We start from the raw sequence: 22202 nt of genomic DNA on the forward strand, positions 1-22202 counted from the left end.
TCACAGTTGGATTTGTAGGTGGATGAGCTCTGTGGTTGGTACACTTGGCATAGGGAGAGTGAGCAATCCAACCTCCGCTTGTCTTTTGACTTTCTGGACCGATGTCTCCTTGACTACCCAGCACCCAAGGCAGTGTATATCAGTGGGCAACACACAACAGTTATCACATAGTCCACACCTGGAGTCTTCTGGGAGAGGCAGCCTTTGATGACCTGAGCCTCCAGTAACCAGAAACACTGTGCTAAGTGTCAAAATGAGTCTCGTGTAGGGGCTGCAGAGCGGAAGAATCGTGGAGGGCTGGGGAAGGCTAGGTAGGGGATGTGGGAAGGTGAGCAGGAGGAGGAATAAGCTGAGAGTCCCTGATGGCGGGGACTGCGTGAGCTGGTGGGCTCTGTGCGCAGGTGATCTGATCTGACCTGGGGTGTCTGGTCTGGTCAAGACAAGATCATGATAGCTGGGGAAGATGGAGCCGGACTCCTTGGGGGTCTTGAATTCCAACCACTGAAGATGTGGAACTCTATAGTTACCAAACTGAAGCACCTTATAAATTAGAGTCCTGCGATGTGTGAGGTGGGATCTTGGCTGTGGCCACTAACCTCTAAGCCTCAATCACAGCACATCTGTAAAAGAGGAGCCACAGTTAACTCCCCAGAGTCAGGGGATGCAGTCAGACCTTCCTTGGACTTCTTAGGGCTAAAAGTGGCTCAGACCTACTTGTTTGCATCAGTAAGTAACACACCATAACACTATGTACCCCACAGATGTTCTCTTTCAATAGATGTGCTTAAAACTGTTCAGCTCCGGAAGTCACCCCTCTCAGGGCCTGGTTCTTGCCATCATCTGTGTTCCAGGTGTCCTTTGCAGGTGGACCCGGGAAGAACAAAGAGGTTCTCAGCTCCCCAACACCATCCATCTCTGTTAGCCAGACGTCTGACTTCCAATATGAATCTCAGCTGTTCACTGAGGCAAACCTAGCTGAGATGGAGAAGACATTTCAGAGCGAGGTCAACTCGACTGGAGGTGAGGCTGAGTCATGGGCCCCGCCTCTGGCCTCTGCACAGGGTGGGACCCAGGACCCGGCCTGGGTGGATGGTGCAGGCTGCACAAGCATTTTTGCATCCCGTATGTCCTTTAAAACTTTTCATCATATGCTCTGTAAGTATTGTAAGCCCACTAGAGGCTATTTGGGACCGAGGGAAAAAATACCCCTAATCCAGACACTTAGACAACCACTGTCAGCATTTCAGTGTGTTTGCAACTGAACAATTTCATATGCATGGCTTGCTGTCTATTGCTGTGTAACGGTATTTCTACAAAATTCACGGCTTAAATCAACACACGTTCACTATCTCACCATTTCAGTGGGTCAGGAGTCTGGGCAGAGTTTAGCTAGCTCCTCTGCTCAGGGTCTCACCAGGCTGTGACCAAGTAGTCAGCTGGGGCTGCAGTATCAACTAGGCTTGACTAGAAGGATTCACTTCTTTTTTTTTTTTTTTTTAAATGTATTTATTTATTAGGCTGTACTGGGTCTTAGTTGCAGCATCTGGGATCTTTAGCTGTGGCATGTGAACGCTCAATTGCAGCACGTGAGAGCTTTAGTTGGGACATGTGGGATCCAGTTCTCTGACCAGGGATCGAACCCAGGCCCCCTGCCTTGGGAGGTGTGGAGTCTTAGCCACTGAACCACCAGGGTAGTCCTTGTGAGAGATCCACTCCTAAGTTGATGCAGAATTCAGTTTCTTGAAGCTACAGGACTAAGGGCTCTCAGTTTGTCCTGGCCATTGGAGGGCGACTGTCTTCAGCTCTTAGAGCTGCCTGGTTGGTGGCCCTCTGGGACTCACCAGCAAGGCTGGCTTCAACACTCAAGCCAGGCAGGGAGGTAGGAAAGCCAGGCAGGGAGGTGGGAAAGCCAGCCTGAGGCGTGCTGCCATCACGTAGTCCTGCGCACACAGTCCCGCACATCCTGTCTCCTTTGCCGTCTTCTGTGGGTCAGAAGCAGGCCGTAGGTTCCACCACACTCAGCGGGGCACGCACGCTGGGAGGTCTGCCGTCACCTTCCGTCTCTTCGCCCCAGATGACTGCATGTGTTTTCACATGTCTGTAACCATACTTTAATTTCACACCCTCCTTTTTCTCTTACTGTTAATTTCTTAAGGTTTTTTTTTTTTTTTTTCATATGTTATGTGATCTGCTGAACCATCATTAGCAGTGAATGCAAGGGCTCCACCGGTCGACTAAGCCATTTCCCTAAATGAAACATTTAGTTTTTTTAAAACATTTGTGTGTTTGTTGTGGCTCTTGGTGTCTCTGTTGCATCATACGGGATCTTTCCTGGCGGTGCACGGACCCTCTAGTGCTGTGCAGATCCTGGAGCACACAGCCTCAGTAGTCGCAGTGCATGAGCTTACGACATGCGGGATATTAGTTCCCTGACCAGGGACTGAACCCATGTCCCCTGCATTGCAAGAAGGATTCTTCACTACTGGACCACCAGGGAAGTCTCCAACTTTTAGCTTTTTACCAAGTTTAAATAACATTGTGAAGAACATCTTTGTACATAAGTTTTTTTTTTCTCTTCAGAGCTTTAATTTTCCCCTTGGGAAAATACACATAAAGTTTACTTATTATTGCTACTGGAGTTCTTTAAGGCATCTTTATTTCTATCCAGTAGACTCGGAGCACCAATGCTGGGGCCATGGCTCCCTGCCCCATCAGTTTGAGTTTGACAGTCACACTGTGATGTGGGCAGGAAGGGTAACAAATGGCCTGTTTATAAAGAGCAGAGTGAAGCTGGGGAGGGACCGCTGGAGTCTGACCTGAAGCTGAGATGCTTCCTCATCTGAGCTCTTTGGGTGCTGGTGTTTGGCGGCCAGGAGGCACCACGCATGTCTTGGAGGACCCAACATTCACAGTTTTGGCCACAGTTTTTATTGTATTTTGTTTTGAACAGGTAATATATTCGCACAGATCAAAATTTTAAAAGTGCCATCACCTCTCCCTCTTTTTGAAGTAGACCACTATTTTTTTTTTTTAAACAATAACAGTAAAAATAACAGTATTTTTACAATGCTGATCCTAGGGAATGTATTAAGGGTAGTCAGGCTTCCCTGGTGGCTCAGATGGTAAAGAATCTGCCTGCAATGCAGGAGACTAGTGCTCGATCCCTGGGTCAGGAAGATCCCTTGGAGAAGGAAATGGCAACCCACTCCAGTATTCTTGTCTGGACAGAAGAGCTCGGCAGGCTACATACAATCCATAGGGTCGCAAAGAGTTGGACACGATTGAGTGACTCTCACTCCCTCCCTCCTTCCCTCCCCAGGGACATGATATTTTCACTTTTGTGCTTCAAGAGCTATTTTTAAAAATTATTTACTTGGCTGTGTCAGGCCTTAGTTGCGTCAAGCGGGATCTTTCCTGGCGGCACACAGACTCTCTCAGGTCGTGTCACGTGGGCTTCAGGGCATGCGGCCCTCAGCAGTCATAGCACATGGGCCTTCTTGCTCCTCGGCCGGTGGAATCTTAGTTCCCCAACCAAGGATTGAACCCATGTCCCCTGTGTTGCAAGGTGGATTCTTGACCACTGGACCACAAGAGCTCTTAATGAACCATTTGTTCACTATACGTGTGAGACTGGGTGAGTGTTTCTTTTTAGCAGCAATGTGCAGGGGCCTGACTGGTCCCCACAGTGTACCCATCCTTTCCAGGACACCTTTGTGTCTAGTCTCTTCTTATACTCAACAGTTTTTTTCAGTTCAGTTCAGTCGCTCAGTCTTGTCCCACTCTTTGCAACCCCATGACCACCAGGCCTCCCTGTCCATCACCAACTCCCAGAGTCCACCCAAACCCATGTCCATTGAGTCGGTGATGCCATCCAACCATCTTATCCTCTGTCGTCCCCTTCTCCTCGTGTCCTCAATCTTTCCCAGCATCAGGGTCTTTTCAAATGAGTCAGCTCTTCGCATCAGGTGGCCAAAGTATTGGAGTTTCAGCTTCAACATCAGTCCTTCCAGTGAACACCCAGGACTGATCTCCTTTAGGATGGACTGCAGTCCAAGGGACTCTCAAGAGTCTTCTCCAACACCACAGTTCAAAAGCATCAGTTCTTCAGTGCTCAGCTTTCTTTATAGTCCAACTCTCACATCCATACGTGACCAATGGAAAAACCATAGCCTTGACCAGACAGACCTTGGTTGGCAAAGTAATGTCTCTGCTTTTTAATATGCTGTCTAGGTTGGTTATAACCTTCCTTCCAAGGAGTAAGTGTCTTTTAATTTCATGGCTGCAATCACCATCTGCAGTGATTTTGGAGCCCAGAAAAATAAAGTCAGCCACTGTTTCCCCATCTATTTGCCATGAAGTGATGGGACCGGATGCCATGATCTTAGTTTTCTGAATGTTAGCTGTTTTTAAGAAGAATATGAAAATAATACGGTAGTGAACAATATATATAGGTTCTTAAACAGCAATGAAAGGACTCTCCCTGTAGTGCTGTCAAGAGGCGTTTGTTCATTAATTCTGCACAAAGGCACTTAGACTGCCAGCTCTTCCCCGAGGGGACGGCTCCAAGCTCATGGGCTGCCGTCCGTCTGATACACAGAGGGACCGTTACGTGTCACTCAAACTTGTAAGGCTCTTGGCTATCACTTCAGATGAGCAGGCTGGGTCTTTCTTTAAGCAGGGCCCCTTTCGTTCAGCCTTTCATTTGTTCCTCAGTCTAGCCGTAAGCGATGACGGTTGTCACTGTAGCACAGAGCTGATTGTTTCATGAGGAGCACGGAGCACGGTGAGAGCGTGACCCCAGATTGCTGGGAGTGGCTCGGTGCCACCACTCACCAGCTATGTGACCTTGGGCTCATAGCCCACCTCTTTATGTCACAGTTTTCTCATGCCCCCCCCCCCCCCCCCCCCCCCCCCCACCATCAGCCAGTCAGTGTGAATAAACTCAGATGATACTGGTACCCAGTCATCATCATCACATCCCCCAGTGCTGAAGGACACACTCAGGGAACAAACATCTGCTTCACGTAAGGACTCCGTCATGGAGGGGACAGCTTAGCCCTGTACTCCCTGAGCTCACAGCCAGGGTGGTAATGAGGAAGGTCAGGGGGCAGCAGAACCAGGCAGGGTGCTGTGCCGCCTCCTTAGAGAGTCTCTGGGAAAAGGCTTCCCTGTGGAGGAACCAGGCAGTGCAAAGGCCTTGAGGTGACAGGTGTGGGGACATGGTGGCTGCAGCAGAGAATGAAGGGGACAGTGGTGGGAGGTGAGGTCCTAGAGAAGAGCCTTCAGGCCAAGGTGAGAGTTCCACATATTTGCAGCAGGTTTTAGAAGCACTTAGAAAAGTGTTTCTATTTATTTTTTTGGCTGCAGTGGGTCTTAGTTGTGGCACTGGGTATCTTTACTTGCGGCATGTGGGATCTAGTTCCCTGACCAGGGATCAAAACCGAGGCCCCCTGCAGTGGGGGCATGGACCACCAGAGAAGTCCCCATAAAAGTGCACTTTTTAAAGACTGTGATTATTTTTTAAAAACCTAGACAGGAGTAATTGACCCCTCTGTAGACAGATTTCCTTGTAGCCACAAAACCCAGCAGGGGAAACATTTTTGGTTCTTGTCCTTCTGTTCCTTGTTCCTCTCCCCTTTTCGTCTTTCTCTCCAGCCCAAGTTTGCATTTTAATTGCCTCTAAAAGATGCACATCTCTTCTCCCTCTATAGCTTTGGATTTATTTATGTCTCTTTGTTGCCATTGTTGAAGTTTTTCTCCTTTCCTATTTATTTATTTGTGAGTTTTCATCAGTTTTCTTTGTCTCAATGCCTGGTCGGTCTTATTTGCTCAGAAATGGGATCTGATCTCGAATCTGATCTTTTTTAGTACCCGTTCCCCCTCATTGCTCTGGGGCCACCACAATGCTGTCATGCAGCAGGTGTGGAGCCAGGATTTGTGGGTGATCGAATGTTGAACAGATAAGATGGAAAAGATAACCCAGCAGCATGACCCTCTGTATGCCCAACCCCGCCTCCCCTAACACCCAGACTTCCAGGAACACTGTGGCTGGTGATGGGCCAGGGCACTTGCGATGAAGAGGATGGTGTTCTCCCTTCTCTCTCTTGAAGCCCTGGACATGAAAACTTTCATTAAGGCTGTGAGGAAGATTCTGAGCAATACGTCAGAAGAGATGCTGGAGGCGCTGTTTTTGAAGGTGGACTTGAACTGTAACGGCTTCATCACCTGGGTGAGGAAGGCGCCCCTGCTGCCTCAGAGAGGGAGGGAGGCTGGGGGGAGGCTGGGAGGCATGGGCCATGGCTGGTCAGAGGGGCACAAGGAGGGCTGAGGATCCAGGAGGCAGATTCTGGGGGACTCTCTGGGTAGAGGGAACACTTGGCATCTTCAAGGGGGCCCTCTTGAGACTCCTGAGAGCTGGACTTGCTGCAGCTTGTTCCCTCTGGGGGACAGAATAGTGTGTGACAAAGGCTGGTGACCCCTGCATGAGGCCAGCTGTGCCCCCGGTGGTGAGCAGCAGAGGCCTCCAGCTGCCATGTAACAGTCCTGCACACTGGCCTACCATTTGGCTAAGGGGGTTCCAGCCAATGCCACAATATCCTGGCCCTTGATGCTCACTCAGTGTCTGTTAAATCACAAAGTGTCAGAGTTTTAGAGCATATTAATAATAACACTACCCCCTGCCCCCATTTTAAATGTTCTACAATGAGCATATACAACATTTAAGAATACTACAAAACATAGTAAAGTACAGAAATCAGTCTGATGTGTTGATGTAGCAATGCTGACAATGACAACTAGCATTTAGAGCAGGTATTGACCTAGGCACTCTAAATATCATCACACTCAAACCTCGCAGGAACCCTATGGGGTAGGTGCTGGTAATGTACCTCTATTTGACAGACTGGGAAACTGAGGCAAGAGCAGAATAAACTGGCCCGAACTTACGGAGTTACTTTAGCTGAGTCAGTCTTCAGACCTAGGGATTTTCCTTCAAGAGTCCCTGTGTAGTCAGCTCTTCACACCTCCCCCCAAGCATAGATGTACTTTCTGTTTTTATACGTAGTTTTTGCTTTCATTTCTTTTTTAAAATTTACTTTTAATTGGAAGGTAATTGCTTTACAACATCGTGTTGGTTTCTGCCACACAACAATGTGAATCAGTCGTAAGTATACATGTGTCCCTTTCTTCTTGAACCTCCACTGCCCATTTCTCTTAATATTCTATAATAAACATGTTTCTAGCACTCTGTCATCTACACCGTGATCTTTCTTCATAGCTGCCTGAATCTTGCTATGGCTTCACCTGGTGGTCCGCTCTGGCCTTGGCCGCATTTTCGTGAGGCTGGTCAATAGAGCCTAGAGGTGCCCCTGTGGCTTATGGGTGCTTCTCTGCTATTGACTTGATATATGAGCTGGGGCAGTTCATCTATGCTTATGTGGGCCTCAGTCTTATTATCTGTACAGTGGGGGAATAAAGGGACTCTGGGGAGATGCCAGCTGTGGAGCGAGGTGAGGATCATGTAGAATTACAGGCATGAGGTAAGGTGGGAGGTACTGTTGTGCCATCTTCACTTACGTGTGCAAATAGCCCTCTGCACGATGCAGATCCAAGAACAGCACCGGTGCTTGGCGGCCTCCCTCTGCCAGAGCCTCTGGGGGCTCCCAGAGACCCTTGGAAGGGGCTGGGGGAGAAGGGGAAGGCACTGGAAGCCGGTGCTTGGTTTGGCCAACACCCATCCCTCTGGCGCTTCTTCCCGAGGCAGCAGGAGTACGTGGACTATGTGATGCGCGAGTTCCAGGGGAAGGAGAAAATGATGAGGGGCCAGTACCACCTACGCTTCCACCTTCCCATGAGGATCATCCGACTGTAAGGAGCCTCTCCCTGGGCTGAAGGGTGTGTCTGGACAAGGCTGGGGCCGGCCTGCACCTGCGCCCCTTCCTGAGTCCCCTCTCCATCTCTAAGCATTAGAGTTGTGGCTGGATACACTTTTATTTCGCAGTTTTCATCACAAGCCCACTCTACTTGCCTTCTGTGGGCCGTTTTTCCTTTAAAAGAATGTCTATTCCTGATCTTGTCTGGCCATCTCCCACCATGAGGAAGCTGACTGGCTATTTCATGGGTTAAACTTATGATTCTGGGATCCCCGTGTCACCCCAGCATCATTCGTGGGTCTCTTCTCTTTCTGGCCACCAGTGTTAGTGGTGACAGTCCCCCAGGGGAGAGGCAGGGCCCGCGTCTCAAGGAGCGAGTTTCTCGGGGTGCAGATGTGGGAAGCTTGTCTATCCTCTGGGCATTTTTCCACTTTGGCCTGGGCCCCCCTCTCATCACCTTCCACAGGAATCATGGGTGTGAGATCGTGAAAGTGGAGTTCTTAGTCCAGCGGCTCAAGAAGATTGGCCATTTCCTGACTGTCACCAAGGACGGCATCCTGCAGTTCTGGTCAGAGTCCTTCATGCTGACCAGCTCCTTCAGGGTGAGCAGGGCCCACACGGGTGGTCAAGGAGCCTCTGCCTTCAAGCCCAGCAGGCTTCTCCTCTGGGCTTCTGGGCTAGGCATCCGTGCTTGCTCTTGGGGGCAGGTCTGGCTTCCCGGTGGGGCCATGAGCCTCACACTTCTCTTCTGAGACTAGGATTCCACCTAGATGTCCACTGCACTTGTATGCTCAACAGACACCCTAAACCCACTTGGTCCAGACTGACTGTCGTTGTAGCCTGCCTTGTCCACCAGACTTCCTTGTCCTGTGCCCCCCAAGGCAGTGAATGGCATCACCATCCACCAAGGTGCTTGTAATCAACCTCCTGTCCCTGTCCCACCCGCTCCACCATCAAGTCCTGCTGGTTCAAATCTTCTGCTTGGACCAGGGAGGAAGTCACAGTGACTATGAACATGGGCCTCGGAGCCCAACTGCTAGGCGTAGATGCTGCCTGACTGCAGCGTCTCTCAGCTGTGTGACCACAGAAGCGACTATAGCGCTCTCCGTGCAGCAGTTTCCCCATCTGTCAAGTGGGCTTAGTAACAGTACCCCCTACACACAGGGCTGCCAGGAGAATTTCATGACCTAATCCATGCCTGGTGCTCGGAGCAGGGCAAGGCACGCAGTAAGCACCTGACCAACATAAGCCGACACTGTCATCATCACTGTCGTCTGAGCCGTCGGCTCCTGGCCCAGTGCGGTGAATGATAAAATGCTCAGGAATAGCCGCTGTGGACTTGGCATTGACAGGCCAGCAGATGAGGAAGCCTGCTCTTCAGAGGAGGCTGAGTGAGCACGCTCTGTGCCTGCAGAGCATTTCCTGGTTGCGTCGGGGGTCACGTCATCCTGTGGGCTTGGAGCATTCTGGGTCACCCCCCACCCCCAGTGGCTGATGGAGGGAACTGAGGTCTGGAGTTCCAGGAACTCACTCAGGTGCTCCTGGAAATTCATCCCTGTGTTCCCGAGGCTGGGGTTTCTGGCACATTCCACCCTCTTTTTGTCTTGTGTGCTTATTGGGAGAACACATTACAGCCTGAGATTCTGCTTGTGACTCCTATGTGGTCACCTCGGTGCTCCCGAGGGCCATAGCCTGGGATGGCCAAAGAGGACAGAGGGAGGCTCCCGTAGAGGGCCGCAGATGTGGGCCTCCTTCCCTGAGGGGCTGCTTGGGCAAGTGGATGTTGGCAAGAGGGAGCTACCAAGCACCAGCCTCGCACACTCACTGTAGGTCCACGGTTGTCCAGACTGAAAGCCCCAGAGTCTGGGCTTTACTTACCAGCTGTGCAAGCTTGGGCAAGTCTCTGAGACTTCCCAGAGGTCCATTTCTAGTCTGAACACCAGCATGTGTGTGTGTATGGGGGGGGGGTGGTAGAGAGAGTGATGGGCGTTACCACACCTCCATTGTGTGTGGGTGCGACCCTAGCCTGGTGCCAGAGAGGGGCTTCTGGGGCCCTGGTCCATTGTCCTGACCCCCCCCCCCCTGCCAGCTCAGGTTGTCTGTGTAAGCGTTGTGCGAGGCTGGCACCAGGGCGGGAGGCACCCCTGCCTGGCCCAGCTCCCCCTGATGCCAGGCAGCACTCAGATGCTTCATCTGTCGTGGTTCCTTTCATTCCTCGCAACCTGGCAGGACAGTTTCTCGTTAATAAGCCAGATGACACTGGCAGATGGTAAACAAGACTCAGGCAAAACAAACAGAATGAATACCGATGTCAGGCGTCAATTATATCAGAGAAGAAAGATTCAGGCACAGAGGGGCGGGTGTGGAAGAGTCTGTCTCTCTCCAACTTGAATTCTGTTCTTACTGGAGGCAACTGCTGCGACCGGTTTGGGGGTGCTCCTCCGTGCCTGTACACACATCCCACCTTTCTTTTTAAATACACAAATGGTAGCACATTAGAATGCTGCTTTTCACCTCACGTTTTCACGTAATAATAGATCTTGGTAACTATTCTGCCTTGTATGTACACAGCTCCCTCGCTCCTAATGTCTGCGCAGTGGTTGGTGTGTGGGTTTATGCAGGGCACCCTTTCCAGGCAACGTCTGGCCTGCTGCTGTCACAGCTGGGCAGCAGTGCCCGCTCCTGCTTATGCTTCTTTGAATACCTGCAAACACATCAGTAGATGTCTCTTGGAAATGGATCCCAGGATCGCAAACTGCACATTTAAAACTCGGATGAGCTTGTCAAACTGCTCTAAAAGCGGCTGTGAGGCTAAGTGTTCTGTAAGCCCAATTTGGTTTTTTGTTGTTCAGTTGCTCAGTCATGTCCGACTCTTTGTGACCCTATGGACTGCAGCACGCCAGGCTTCTCTGTCCTTCACTATCTCCCTAAGTTTGCACAGACTCATGTTCACCGAGTCGGTGGTGCCATCCAACCATCTCGTCCTCTGTCATTCCCTTCTCCTCCTGCCTTCAGTCTCTCCCAGCATCAGGGTCTTTTCCAACAAGTTGGCTCTTTACATCAGGTGGCCAGAGTATTGGAGCTTTAGCTTCAGCATCAGTCCTACCAATAAATATTCAGGGTTAATTTCTTTTAGGATTGACTGATTTGATCTCCTTGCTGTCCAAAGTACTCTCAGGAGTCTTCTCCAACACCACAGTTCAAAAGCATCAGTTCTTCAGCACTCAACCTTCTTTATGGTCCAACTCTCACATCCATACATGACTACTGGAAAAACCATAGCTTTGACTAGACGGGCCTTTGTTGGCTCAGTGATGTCTCTGCTCTTTAATACACTGCCTAGGTTCGTCATAGCTTTTCTTCCAAGGAGCAAGCATTTTACAGACATGGACATTGGTTTTTAAATTGGAAGCTCATCCAAGGCCCACCACTGTAGTTGGTGGTAAGGCTGGGCTCCTCACTGGGTCTGTGCCTGGCTTTGGGGCCTCGGGGGCCAGGAGAGGGTTTGTGGGGACCCTGTGCTCCTGTGCTCTCCTGAGCGAGCCGCCCCAGACCAGGTCTCCTCTGTCCCCTTCTGGCAGCTTTACCGGATCCATCCGTCCCACAGCCAGCAGATGTGGGTCATTGACATGGTGTGTCTGCACAACATGAACCTCATTGCCATTGCGTCCATGGACCAGAAGATAGGTGAGTCCCCGCCGCTCCCCGGGCCGCGCCCGGCCGCCGGGAGCCGTGCACCTGCGCTGAGAGAGATCTGTCGCTCAGTCAACCATGAGCTGGGCTGGAGTCCCCTGGGAGGACTGCTGGGTGGTGACTAGTGAGGCTGCTCACCGTCCCCAGAGATGACCACCCCCCAACCTCCGGCCTAGGGCACGGGTTCGGGTTCCCATATGGGCCTCCTCCTCTGTCTCTTCCCCAGAGTTCTTTGATATCAGTAGCCACAAATGTGCCCGGGTCTTCACCTTCACTGATCTGGACAGCTGTGTCCTGACCATGAACTACTGGTGAGTCTCCTAGGAGAGTGCTGCCGGGTCTTGGCAGCAGCCGCATCACTCAGTGGGGCTGGGGTCTCCAGAAAACCTCTCTGGAAGCAGCTCTGGGGTGACCACACCCCCTGCGCCTGGGTCCTCTTTCCTCCAAGCCGCTCCTGTTTCAGGCCCCTCTTTGAGGCCACTCAGACTCGGCTCCTCTTCCTTGCCCTCTCATCCCGGGTCAGCTGTCAAACTGGCCTGTCCAGCTGTGGCCTGAGGGCTCTGAGCATGTCATGGTCCATCGGTAGGATGACCTGGCAAAGAGCAGCCGAAGGACCACAGAGCCATTTATTTATTTATTTATTTAAATGTGCTGATTTCTCTTAAACCTGGTTCCCTGATGGTCTGGATCCGGGTGGCTGGGCCCATGTTTGGCGGCTGTTGGGGTCCAGGCTGGAAAGCTTTGTGGGCTCTGCCCTCACTCCTGAGGTGGAGGAGGGCCTTGGGAGCCAGGGAGGGGTGGGCGGCGCTGCCGGACGTGCCCAGCCGCTCCGTGGTCTCCTCTGTCTCCCCGTTTCCAGGTCGGACTACCACAGGGCTGTGTTCTGTTACGGGGACACCAAAGGCAATGTCATCATCTTCACCTCTGACGATGTGACCACCGGGCTTTTCAACCCCCGAGTCCTCCCCAGGACCTCCAAATGGGGTAGGGAGACGTGGGGAGTCGGAGGAGACAGTCCTGTCCTGGGAGCTCCTGGGGAGGTGGTACACCAGTGTGCTCAGCTCAGAACCACTATAGGGGGTAGGGGATGGGTGACCGTGGGGAGGGACAGGGCTGAGGAGACCGGCAGTCTCTCTGAAGGTGGGAAATTGTGCCTGTGAGGGCTGGTTCGGGGGCTGAAGCAGGGAGTCTTCAGAACCCTCCTCATCCTAGGGAGGAAAAAACCTATGGCAGCTGAGTGGCCCCTCTGGGCTTTGGGACAAGGGCATGCTTCCTCCATCGTGTGAGCAGAGTTCTGCTCTCCATGGCTGGGAGCTGCCTGTAGGTGGGGAGTGGGGTGGAGCTGAGAGGCTGCCCTGAAGGTGGGCTCTGCGGATCCTGGAGGAAAGCCCAGCTCCACAGCATGAATCAGCAGGTGACCTTCGCCGAGCCCTTGGGAGCTGAGCATGTCACCTCCTGCAGTTCACCTGCTCCAGGAGGGGCTGATGTTGTCACAGTCTGTTAAGGGAGGAGCAGGGGAGGGTAAAGGGGATGAAGGCTTGCACAGTCCCCACAGGGATGACTGAGATCCCAGGCAGGCAGTCTGCCCCAGAGCTGGCACCTGAACCTCTTGCTGGGCTGTATCTCAAGCTGACTAAATGCTGGAAGGTGCTGTTTGGGGCTGCTCTGCCAAGCGGCAAGGGATCCCATGGCCTTGGAGCCTGGGGCTGTCTGGGGCTTGTCTGAACTGGACCCTGCCCAGGATCGAGGCTTCCACCCACAGTGTCAGTCCTGCAGGCCGCTCCACATCCATCTGGAGGAGGCGGAGGCCACTAGGGGCCCCAGCCCCCAGGAACACTGACTCCCCTCCATCCAGGATTCCAGAGTGGCTGCTTGGGCTTCCAGTCAGAGTTTCTGAACAGGACTCTCTCCAGGGGCTCCCAGGCCTTGGTGACACCCCCTGCCTAGCTTGTTGGGCAGCGTCCACCACCAGCCAGGCAGAAGACGGGTCCTGCCCTGGACGCAGAAGGGGTCTGGCACCCCATGCGCCTGCCTCATCAGCCTCTAGCCCTGGTGCCCAACCTTCCCTGAGGGAGCCCACCCTGGTCACTATGCCACCCTGCAGATTAGCTCAGGAGGTTGTGGTGGTCTTTGAGCTGAGTGGTGGACAGGAAATTGGAAGGGAGGCAGATGAGGCTGGAGTGTTGGATGGGAATCCTTCCACACCACATGCTGACTGAAGGCTGGGGACAAACAAGAAGGGGCATCCAGCAGTGTGTCGACTTGGGAGGGGCTGGACAGACCAGCTCTGTGTGACCTGGACTCCGTTGCTGAATCCTGTGCTTCGGTTCCCTTATTCAAATGGGGATGAGCACATTCAGTTCACGGATTTGCTAGAAGGTGGAAGGAGAGAAAGTGGAGGGCAGGGCTGTGCTTACCATGCATGCTCCAGACACGCTTGCTTTACGACACATGCATGCAACTTCTGGGAGCTCGTATTTGCCAGATAAGATGGGGCATGTAGTTTGAAGCAGAATGACAAACTCCCAAATGACTGTTTTCAGAATGAATAAGAGCCCAGGATCTCAGCTCATTCTCCGCTCCTGCAGAGTCCGAGCTCTCTAATGGAGAGGGGAGAGTTGAGTCTCTAAAATCTGGCTCCAGCTCTGCCAGGAGCTGATAGGGGGACTCTGGGCTTCAGTGTTTATTGGCTTGGGTCTGTTTTCTGGGTGCTGAGTTCAGTGTCTGCACTGAACTTGCCAGGACACAGGGAGGTTTGAGCGAGCATTTGTATGGGAAAGCCTTTTGAGGTGCATAGGAGTTGCAAACCAGCTCAAGGGGTCTTGCTTTTGAGGTCTTGTTTGTCCTGCAGATGGGAAGACCTGGTGACCTGGGCCTTGATTTTCTCCCCTATCAGATAACTGGACCAATGTTTCTACCCAGAGGCTTCTAAGTGAGAAGTCCCCTATGTATAGAAGTTACAGGCTGAAGGTAAGGGGGCTCTTTCCTTGGCTGTTTCCGTGGTAACTAGCTGTACACATGTACCACTCAGAAATAAATACAGCAGGTGGCTCTGCCCTTGGGTCTGTGGCGTTGGGCACTGGAAGGGGGCGGATGCACCTGCTGGATCCCCTCGGCTCTTTCTGCAGAATCCCCAGGCCAGGCTGGGCTCTCTCACCACCTTCCTTGCTCAGACACGCCCCCTCCTGGGTGGCTTCTCACCATTGCCCAATTCCTTTTTCTACATGGTGCTTTCTGCATTCAGCAGCTTCAAGAATCATGAGCTAGAAATACCGTCAGGTCGCTCCTTTGCTCAAAATCCCAGTAGCTGTCCTGTTTGAACAAAGTCTCAAGTGCACCCCACGACCATCAGGACGGGAAGGGCTCTGGCCCCTGGCTTATTTCTGGTCCTGCTTTCTGCCTTGCTTCTCCTCGCTCTGCCACAGAAATGCCAGCGAACTGCTGCTCTCTGAGTGTGAAGCCCTTGGCACTGCAGGGCCTTGACACGTGCCATTCCTTTAGGCTGCTGTGCTCTCACCCTACTTGCCGTACGCACCCCTCGACTTCCTCTGGGTCCCAACCAGCCAGCCTAGCACAGCCTTGCTTGCCATCCACCTCTGCCTTCATCGCTTCACTGCAGCGCTTATAGCAGAGGTCCCCACCCTGGCATGAGGGGATGATTCGAGGAAGACAGTTTTTCCACTGACTGGGGTGGGGGATGGTTTCAGGGTGATTCAAGCGCATTACATTCATTGTGCGCCTTGTTTCTGTTGTTATTACATCAGCTCCACCTCAGCTCATCAGGCATTAGATCCTGGAGGTCGGGTACCCCCTGGCATATAGGATTGCAGCGCCTGTCACAATGATTGGTTTTCTCCCATACCTCTGAGCTGTTCTCTGACATGAGCTGGCTTTCCTACAATTCAGCTCAATCCTAACACTGTCTACCCAAAGATAGCATCAGACCCTGCGGGTTAAGGGTCCCACGAGACTGCCCTCCACTTCCAATGCCAAGTGCAAGTTCAGGTTGTCACCCGTGCTTCTGACCCACTGGCATAAATGAGGTTTCCATGATCCCCCCTCCTTGGGTTTGATTAATTTGCCAGAGTAGCTCACAGAACTTGGAGAAACGTTTTACTTCACTAGATTACCTTTTTCTTTTTTTTTTAATAAAAAGATGTAATTTAGGAACAGCCAGGTGGCAGAGATGCAGAAGGCACGGCAGAAGGGGGCGTGGAGCTGCCATCCCTGTCTGGGTCCCCACTCTCCCTGCACGTGTTCTCCAGCCCAGAAGTTTTCTGAATCCCGTCCTTTTGGGTTTCTACGATAGCTTCATTACATAGGCGTGGCTGATCGCTTCATCAGCCTTTGGTAATCAAACCATTCTCCAGCCCTCACCGTGACAGGCACTTGGAGAAACAGCGCACATGAAACCCAGCTCAGTGCCTGATGACCCCTCCAGTCACCTTGTCCATTCTTGTCCTGGAGAGGAAAGTCTCCCGACTGGAAGGCCAAGCATGGGGCCAGACCTCAGAGTGCATCCAGCCAGGCCATGCCCTAGGCCTGTGGGTTGCAGCCTTTTTTCCACCCAAGTTGCACCAGATAACATCCTCGTGTTCTGCATACCTCGTCCTGACAAACACGAGGAGGGTGGGGGGGAGCCGGGAAGCGCTGGCTCCCTGTCAACTAGGAATGAGGGTGGATGGCAGGGACTGTGGACTAGGCAGACCTGGATCCATCCTGCCTCCCACCTTGGGATGGGGCCACAGAGAATGGTGTTAGTATGCACTGGACCTAGCCTGTCCTCTGATCTATAAACAAGAGTTCACGTGACAGGAGATTTCAGTGCTTCTCACCTGTTCCATTGACAACTGGTGGCCATACTGTCCTGGTCACATTACCTGGGCTAGGACTGTGCTCCACATTAGCTGGAGCACTTTGCCAGGGCCTTCATCACTAGCACTAGACGCGGGATCTCCTGGCCCTGCCAGCCTCTGGTACCTGCCGCTTTCTGGGAGCTGGGCCTGGACAAGGCGGGGCTGGGCCTGGACGACTGTGCTTGGGTTGGGTCTTCCACCACCATCGCTCTCTTTCCAGGCTCTCCACCTCAACTGGTGCCAACAGGTCAAGTTCATCCCCCAGCTGAACCTGGTGGCCTCCTGTTCAGCCATTGACAAGTCCTCTCTGGTGCTGACAGTGTTGCCATCCAAAGTCCCAGACAGCCTCAAGTAAGGGGCACCCATCTGCAGGTGGAGGTGGTGGGTCTGGGAGAGGGTGGATGGTGACACAGACTCTGGGATGCCAGCTTCGCTTCAGCCACATGTGGCCGCCCCTGCTGAGAGGTGGCCTGCCTCCAGGACAGTGGCATCTCCTGTGGGCAGTACCGAGGCCTGTGGATCAGGCTGGGTACAAAGAATCACTGTGTGTCCTGAGAGCCGACAGTGGGCTGTGGTGGTTGGAATATGGGCTCTGGAGTCTGGTTTTCATTTTTTAAAATTGAGATTGTCAGTTTTGAAAATTGACATAAAATATTATATTAAGTTTCAGGTGTGTGATAGAATGACTTGATACTCATATATAATTTGTGAGGGCTCCCCTGGGGATTCAGTCAGCAAAGAATCCACCTGCAATGTGGGAGACCTGGGTTCGACTCCTGGGTTGGGAAGATCCCCTGGAGGAGGGCATGGCAACCCACTCCAGTATTCTTGCCTGGAGAATCCCACGGACAGAGGAGCCTGGCCGGCTGCAGTCCATGGGGTCCCAAAGAGTCACACGTGACTGAGCGACTAAGACACATGTGTTGTGAAAGGATCACAGTAAGTCTAGTTAACATCTATCACTGCACACAGTTACACTTTTCTTTTTTCCTTTCCTGTGATGAGAACTTTTACGGAGTCTGGTTTTAATCATTCTGGCATTGCCACCAGCAGCAAAAATATAAGGTCTCTTTTATCCACCAGTCTATACACAAAGTTCAGCATAAAGGCTGGCGCATAGTATGAGACAGTTGGAAAAATGTTTTCTGAGTGAAGGGATGAACGTGAGTTGCTTTACTTCTGTGAACCTCAGTTTCTTCCTGTTCTCAAAGGGACGATAACAGCCCTTCACTTACCTCAAGGCTTACGTGAGTGAGTGCCCTACATGGCCTGTAGTTGGCCACACTAATTCTTTGGAGATGGTTCTAATATATTTCCTTCTTGTTTGATTCCTTTACCCCAGAGGGAGTATTTTCTTCTGTTGTCTTTTTTAATTTTTTGAAAATCAACTGTTAGGAATTCCCTGGTGGTTCAGTGGTTAGGGTTCCATGATTTCACTACTGAGGGCCCAGGTTTCATCCATGATTGGACAGCTAAGATCCTACAAGCTGCATGTGCAGCCAAGAAAATAAAATCAACTGTTAGTCATACAGGTATATGTATATATGTTAAGAAGATTCAAACATAAATGAATCTGGAAACTTGTGGGGCCCCCTCCCCCTCCCCGTTCCCTCATCCAATCCTCAAGTCCTGGAACTAACTGTAGGCTGGAGGAGGGGAGCATATGCCTGAGGCAGTGGGGAGGCTTCCGTCTTGCTTTTTGTGCTTTGAGTGGAGTGGTGTGGTGGCATTTTGCTTGGAGCTGGCTTGTCGGTTTGGTTCCTCTGATTTGGTGGGAGTATTACCTCATGTTGGTGACATGTCTCTCATTCAGCTTGTTTTATTGGCTCTCAGTGGGAGGAGGCTGTCACGGGGATTACTGCGTTGTGGCCACGAGGGCCTCGGTGGCTGGCCCTGCTGCGTTCCCTCTCCAGCCACACTGGCGCCCTCGTTGTTCAAGCATGTTCCTGCCCCCGGCCTTTGCATTGTTCCTCTCTGCCTGTTTTTTTTTTTTTTTTTGAAACATTTTTCCTTTTATGAAAGATTTTATAGAAATAGAGAAATAGTATAATGCTTTCTAAGTTTGATCCCTAGGTTGAGAAGATTCTCCTTAAGAAGGGAATGGCTACCCACTCCAGTATTCTTGCCTGGGAAATCTCATAGACAGAGGAGCCTGGTGGGCTACAGTCGATGGGGTTGCAAAGAGTTGGACACAACTGAGCAACTAACACTTTAATATTCCTAGTGCTATCTAAGTTAATCTTTACCCAAGTGTCTCAAAAACATCTTGTTGTTACTATTTGGAATTAGATATGGGCAGGGTCCTAGGACGGTTCTGAGCAGAGGAATGGTGTGGTCTGACACGCGGAGCATCTTTCTGGCCGCTCTGTTGCAGAGTGGTGGTCGTGGCGGTATTAGTCGCTAAGTCGTGTCCAACTCTTGTGAACCTGTAGACTGCAGCCTGCCAGGCTCCTCTGTTCATGGGATTCTCTAGGCAAGAATGCTGGAGTGGGTTGCTGTTTCCTTCTCCAGGGGATCTTCCTGACCCAGGAATTGAACCCGAGTCTCCTTCATTGCAGGCAGATTCTTTACCGACTGAGCTAAGAGGGAAGCTGTGTATGCGCAGGAGGGGAAATAAGGACACCAGTAAGGACGCCATTGTATTAACTCAGGGCGCACACGATAGTGGCCTGGAGTCCGCCAGGAGTGGACATCAGGATTTATTTTAGGGGTGGGTTGCAGAATATATAGCTATACACCTGTGCACATACCCCGTTTCTTCATGTGTGAGTGCAGTACACGCCCTGGCCAGCAGAGGGCACCACTGACTGCTCTTGTTCAGTCTCTCAGTTGTGTCCAAGGCTGTGAGCCCCCGCCAGGGAAGCACGCCAGGCTTCCCTGCCCATCACCCACTCCCGGAACTTGCTCAGACTCATGTCCATTGAGTCCGTGATGCCTTCCAATCATCTCATCCTCTGTCATCCTCTTCTCCTCCTGCCTTTGATCTTTCCCACCATCAGGGTCTTTTCCAGTGAGTTAGGTGATGCCCTCTTGGAGGACGGCCTCTGCAGGTGGGGCCGGCACTGTCAACCCAAATTCTGCCTCTGGAGTGGCCTTGTGGCCTTCTTCCCTGAGTCGCACCCTGACCTTCCAATCTCTTCTCCACACAGAAGTCTCCTGCAGACCTGGTCTCCTTCAGCGGTCTGTTTATTTCCCTGCAGGACTTGCCATGATGAGTACATGCCCATTTCCTTGTCTCTCTATTCTTTGCTCGCTGAGGTGGTTTTCCTCTAGAAGGGAAGCTCCAGTGAAGGCAGGAGCATCCTGCCTGCTCACCCTGGAAGGGCACAGGAACTGGGAAACCTTCGTTGAATAGATGGGTGAATCAGCCTGAAATAGTTTCTGGTAACATTTTGTGACAGTTCTTCCAGAATATTTCTTTGCACACATTCAGCGTGGAGGGAGACATATCTGGTTTGACAACATAGATATTTCATATGCTTTTCTTGAACGTTTGAGTTTTAGAGGAAGCCTTCTGGCTGTGGGGTGGGGAGCACAGAGAAGTGGGAAAAAGGCAGGAGGTTAAGAGCCCCCCACCCCAGGAGGCTGATACAGAAGTGAAGGGGGCCTGGGCCCTGGTGGGATGTGGGCAAAGGGAATTTGGGGCTCGGCTGAATAGTGGGAATTCAGGAGAGAGAGCCTCCACGGTGATAACCAGGCTTAGCCCCCCGGGTAGCGGCAGAGGAGCAGTTCAGGGCTGAGTCTGGTTGAGAACATGCTGGAGTTGAGTTTATTTACTCATGGCTGTGCTGGGTCTTCGTTGCGACGTGCGGGCTTTCTCTAGTTGCTGTGAGTGGGGGCTAGTGCTGGGTCTTTGTTGCGACGTGCGGGCTTTCTCTAGTTGCTGTGAGTGGGGGCTAGTGCTGGGTCTTTGTTGCGACGTGCGGGCTTTCTCTAGTTGCTGTGAGTGGGGGCTACTCTTCGCTGCAGTGCGGGAGCACCTCGTTGCAGGGGCCTCTCTTACTGCAGAGTACAAGCTGTAGGTACCCGGGCTTCAGCAGTTGCAGCACATGGGTCAGTAGTTGTGGCTTAGTCACTCCACAGCACGTGGAATCTTCCTGGACTGGGGATCGACCCGTATCCCCTGGGTTGTCAGGATGATTCTTACCCACTGAGCCACCAGTGAAGGCCTGGAGTTGAGTTTTGAAGGGAGAGTTTGAGTAGAAAGAGTTGGTGGGGCAGGATGTGTGGACATGAGGGAACAGCACGCACGAAGGCACAGAGCTTCTAGGGCTCTGGGGCCTGTGAGGCCACTGGGCTTGACTTTCTCCCTGACCTTCCTGGAACCCCTCCCTGGGCCGACATGCCCTCCTGAGCACCCCTCTGAACCCCCCTACCCTCCAGTCCTACCGCACCTCTTCCTTTCCTGGGGCTCTCGTTCTGAGCCTCCTGCCTCTTCCTGTCACGCTCATGCTGGGTTTTAATTCTGAAACCCCGTCCCCTCCAGCCCCTGCCCTTGGCCAAGCTCCCTCATCGTGGCTGCTGACAGTCTTCAGGGTTGTGTGAGGGTCCCGGTGACTCACAAGACAGCACCCTGCACAGGGACCGGCAGGCAGCAGGAACTTTATTTTCTACCCGCAGCCTTTGGGGGCCCTTCCCTCCCCTGCCCTTTGCTTTGCATCCTGGGTGGGAGGACCCTCATCCCAGGAGAGTGAAGGTGCCGATGGAGTTCAGTCTCCTGCTCTGGGGGCTACTCTCACCTTCACAGGCAGGTGAGGGTGGGCGTCTCTTCTAGGCGCTGCTGGTGCCCGATGAGCTGGGGGTTGCAGGGCTAGCCCAGGGCAGGGTCCCAGGGACTGCTCCTCTCCTTGGATGGAGAGGTAATGACTCGTCCCTGTACCCCCCACCCCCCGCGGCCCTGCCTCCAGCTCCTCCCATCCCAGGCTCAGAAGCTCTCCCGAGGCCACTTGTCCCAGCCTGCCTCCTTTGCCGTTGTAGGGTGTCAGTGCTGAATTTGAGAAAAGGGATTCTTTGCTTCGATTACTGCCCAGACAAGAACGTCCTGGGTAAGTGACCTTTGTATCACGTGGAAGGTGCTGGTCTGGCAGAACTAGGGTGAGGGCTGCTGAGGGTGTGGGACCTATCAGAGTTGAGTGAGAGGCCTCGTGGCATCTGGCCTCTGGCCACTCCAGTGCCCACTCATGGGTACCTGGGGTGGAGTGGTGACACGGGCTTGCTTGGCTTCGTGGTGGAGGGGATGGGGTAGGGAGGGCAGGGATGGGTCGTAACAGCAGCTGTCATGTGGCTGGAGTCCGAGGCCTGTCCAGGACAAGGTCCCAGCACAAGCCCCTAGTGGCTGATACCCGGTTTTCAACTCCAGTGACTGGTGGCTATGACCCCCTCATCCGCCTGTGGAACCCCTTCTTCTCAAGAAAGCCCGTGTGGCTGATGAAGGGGCATCAGACTTCAGTGACACACGTCGTTGTGAACAGCAAGGGCAGCAGCATCCTCTTCAGCGTCTCCAAGGACAAGGTGTCAGCCTGGGGGAGCCCAGCTCTGACGCCCCCTGACCCATAAGTTCCTGTTTCCCAAAGATGCTGGCCCATGGATAATGAGCTAGCTCAGCCAGCCAGGGGGCTGCCAGTTGGCAGGAGCCTGAGGCTCAAGGAGTGGTGGGACCTCCCTGCCCATGGTCCCACTCGTGCCCAAAGGCCTAGAGAGGGGCACCCCAGGTGGCACCATGGGTCTCTGACCACCTCACCCCCTACCACAGTAGAAGCCCGAGCCCAGCTCTGAGCAGCCC

General features: G+C 52.6%; 1 protein-coding gene across 1 annotated transcript in view; it reads left to right on the forward strand.

Moving 5' to 3' along the window:
- The window catches only part of EFCAB8 (EF-hand calcium binding domain 8), a 46953-nt gene that overhangs the window by 1986 nt on the left and 22765 nt on the right, over positions 1-22202 (forward strand). The window contains exons 2-12 of the mRNA XM_027976386.2: positions 852-1020; positions 6111-6229; positions 7763-7866; positions 8338-8473; positions 11453-11558; positions 11791-11875; positions 12424-12548; positions 14461-14534; positions 16641-16771; positions 21398-21465; positions 21780-21931. Coding sequence (XP_027832187.2) covers positions 852-1020; positions 6111-6229; positions 7763-7866; positions 8338-8473; positions 11453-11558; positions 11791-11875; positions 12424-12548; positions 14461-14534; positions 16641-16771; positions 21398-21465; positions 21780-21931 — 1269 coding nt within the window. The remainder of the gene's footprint in view (positions 1-851; positions 1021-6110; positions 6230-7762; positions 7867-8337; positions 8474-11452; positions 11559-11790; positions 11876-12423; positions 12549-14460; positions 14535-16640; positions 16772-21397; positions 21466-21779; positions 21932-22202) is intronic.

The sequence above is a fragment of the Ovis aries genome, chromosome 13, assembly GCF_016772045.2.
Source record: "Ovis aries strain OAR_USU_Benz2616 breed Rambouillet chromosome 13, ARS-UI_Ramb_v3.0, whole genome shotgun sequence".
NCBI classification, from domain to species: domain Eukaryota; kingdom Metazoa; phylum Chordata; class Mammalia; order Artiodactyla; family Bovidae; genus Ovis; species Ovis aries.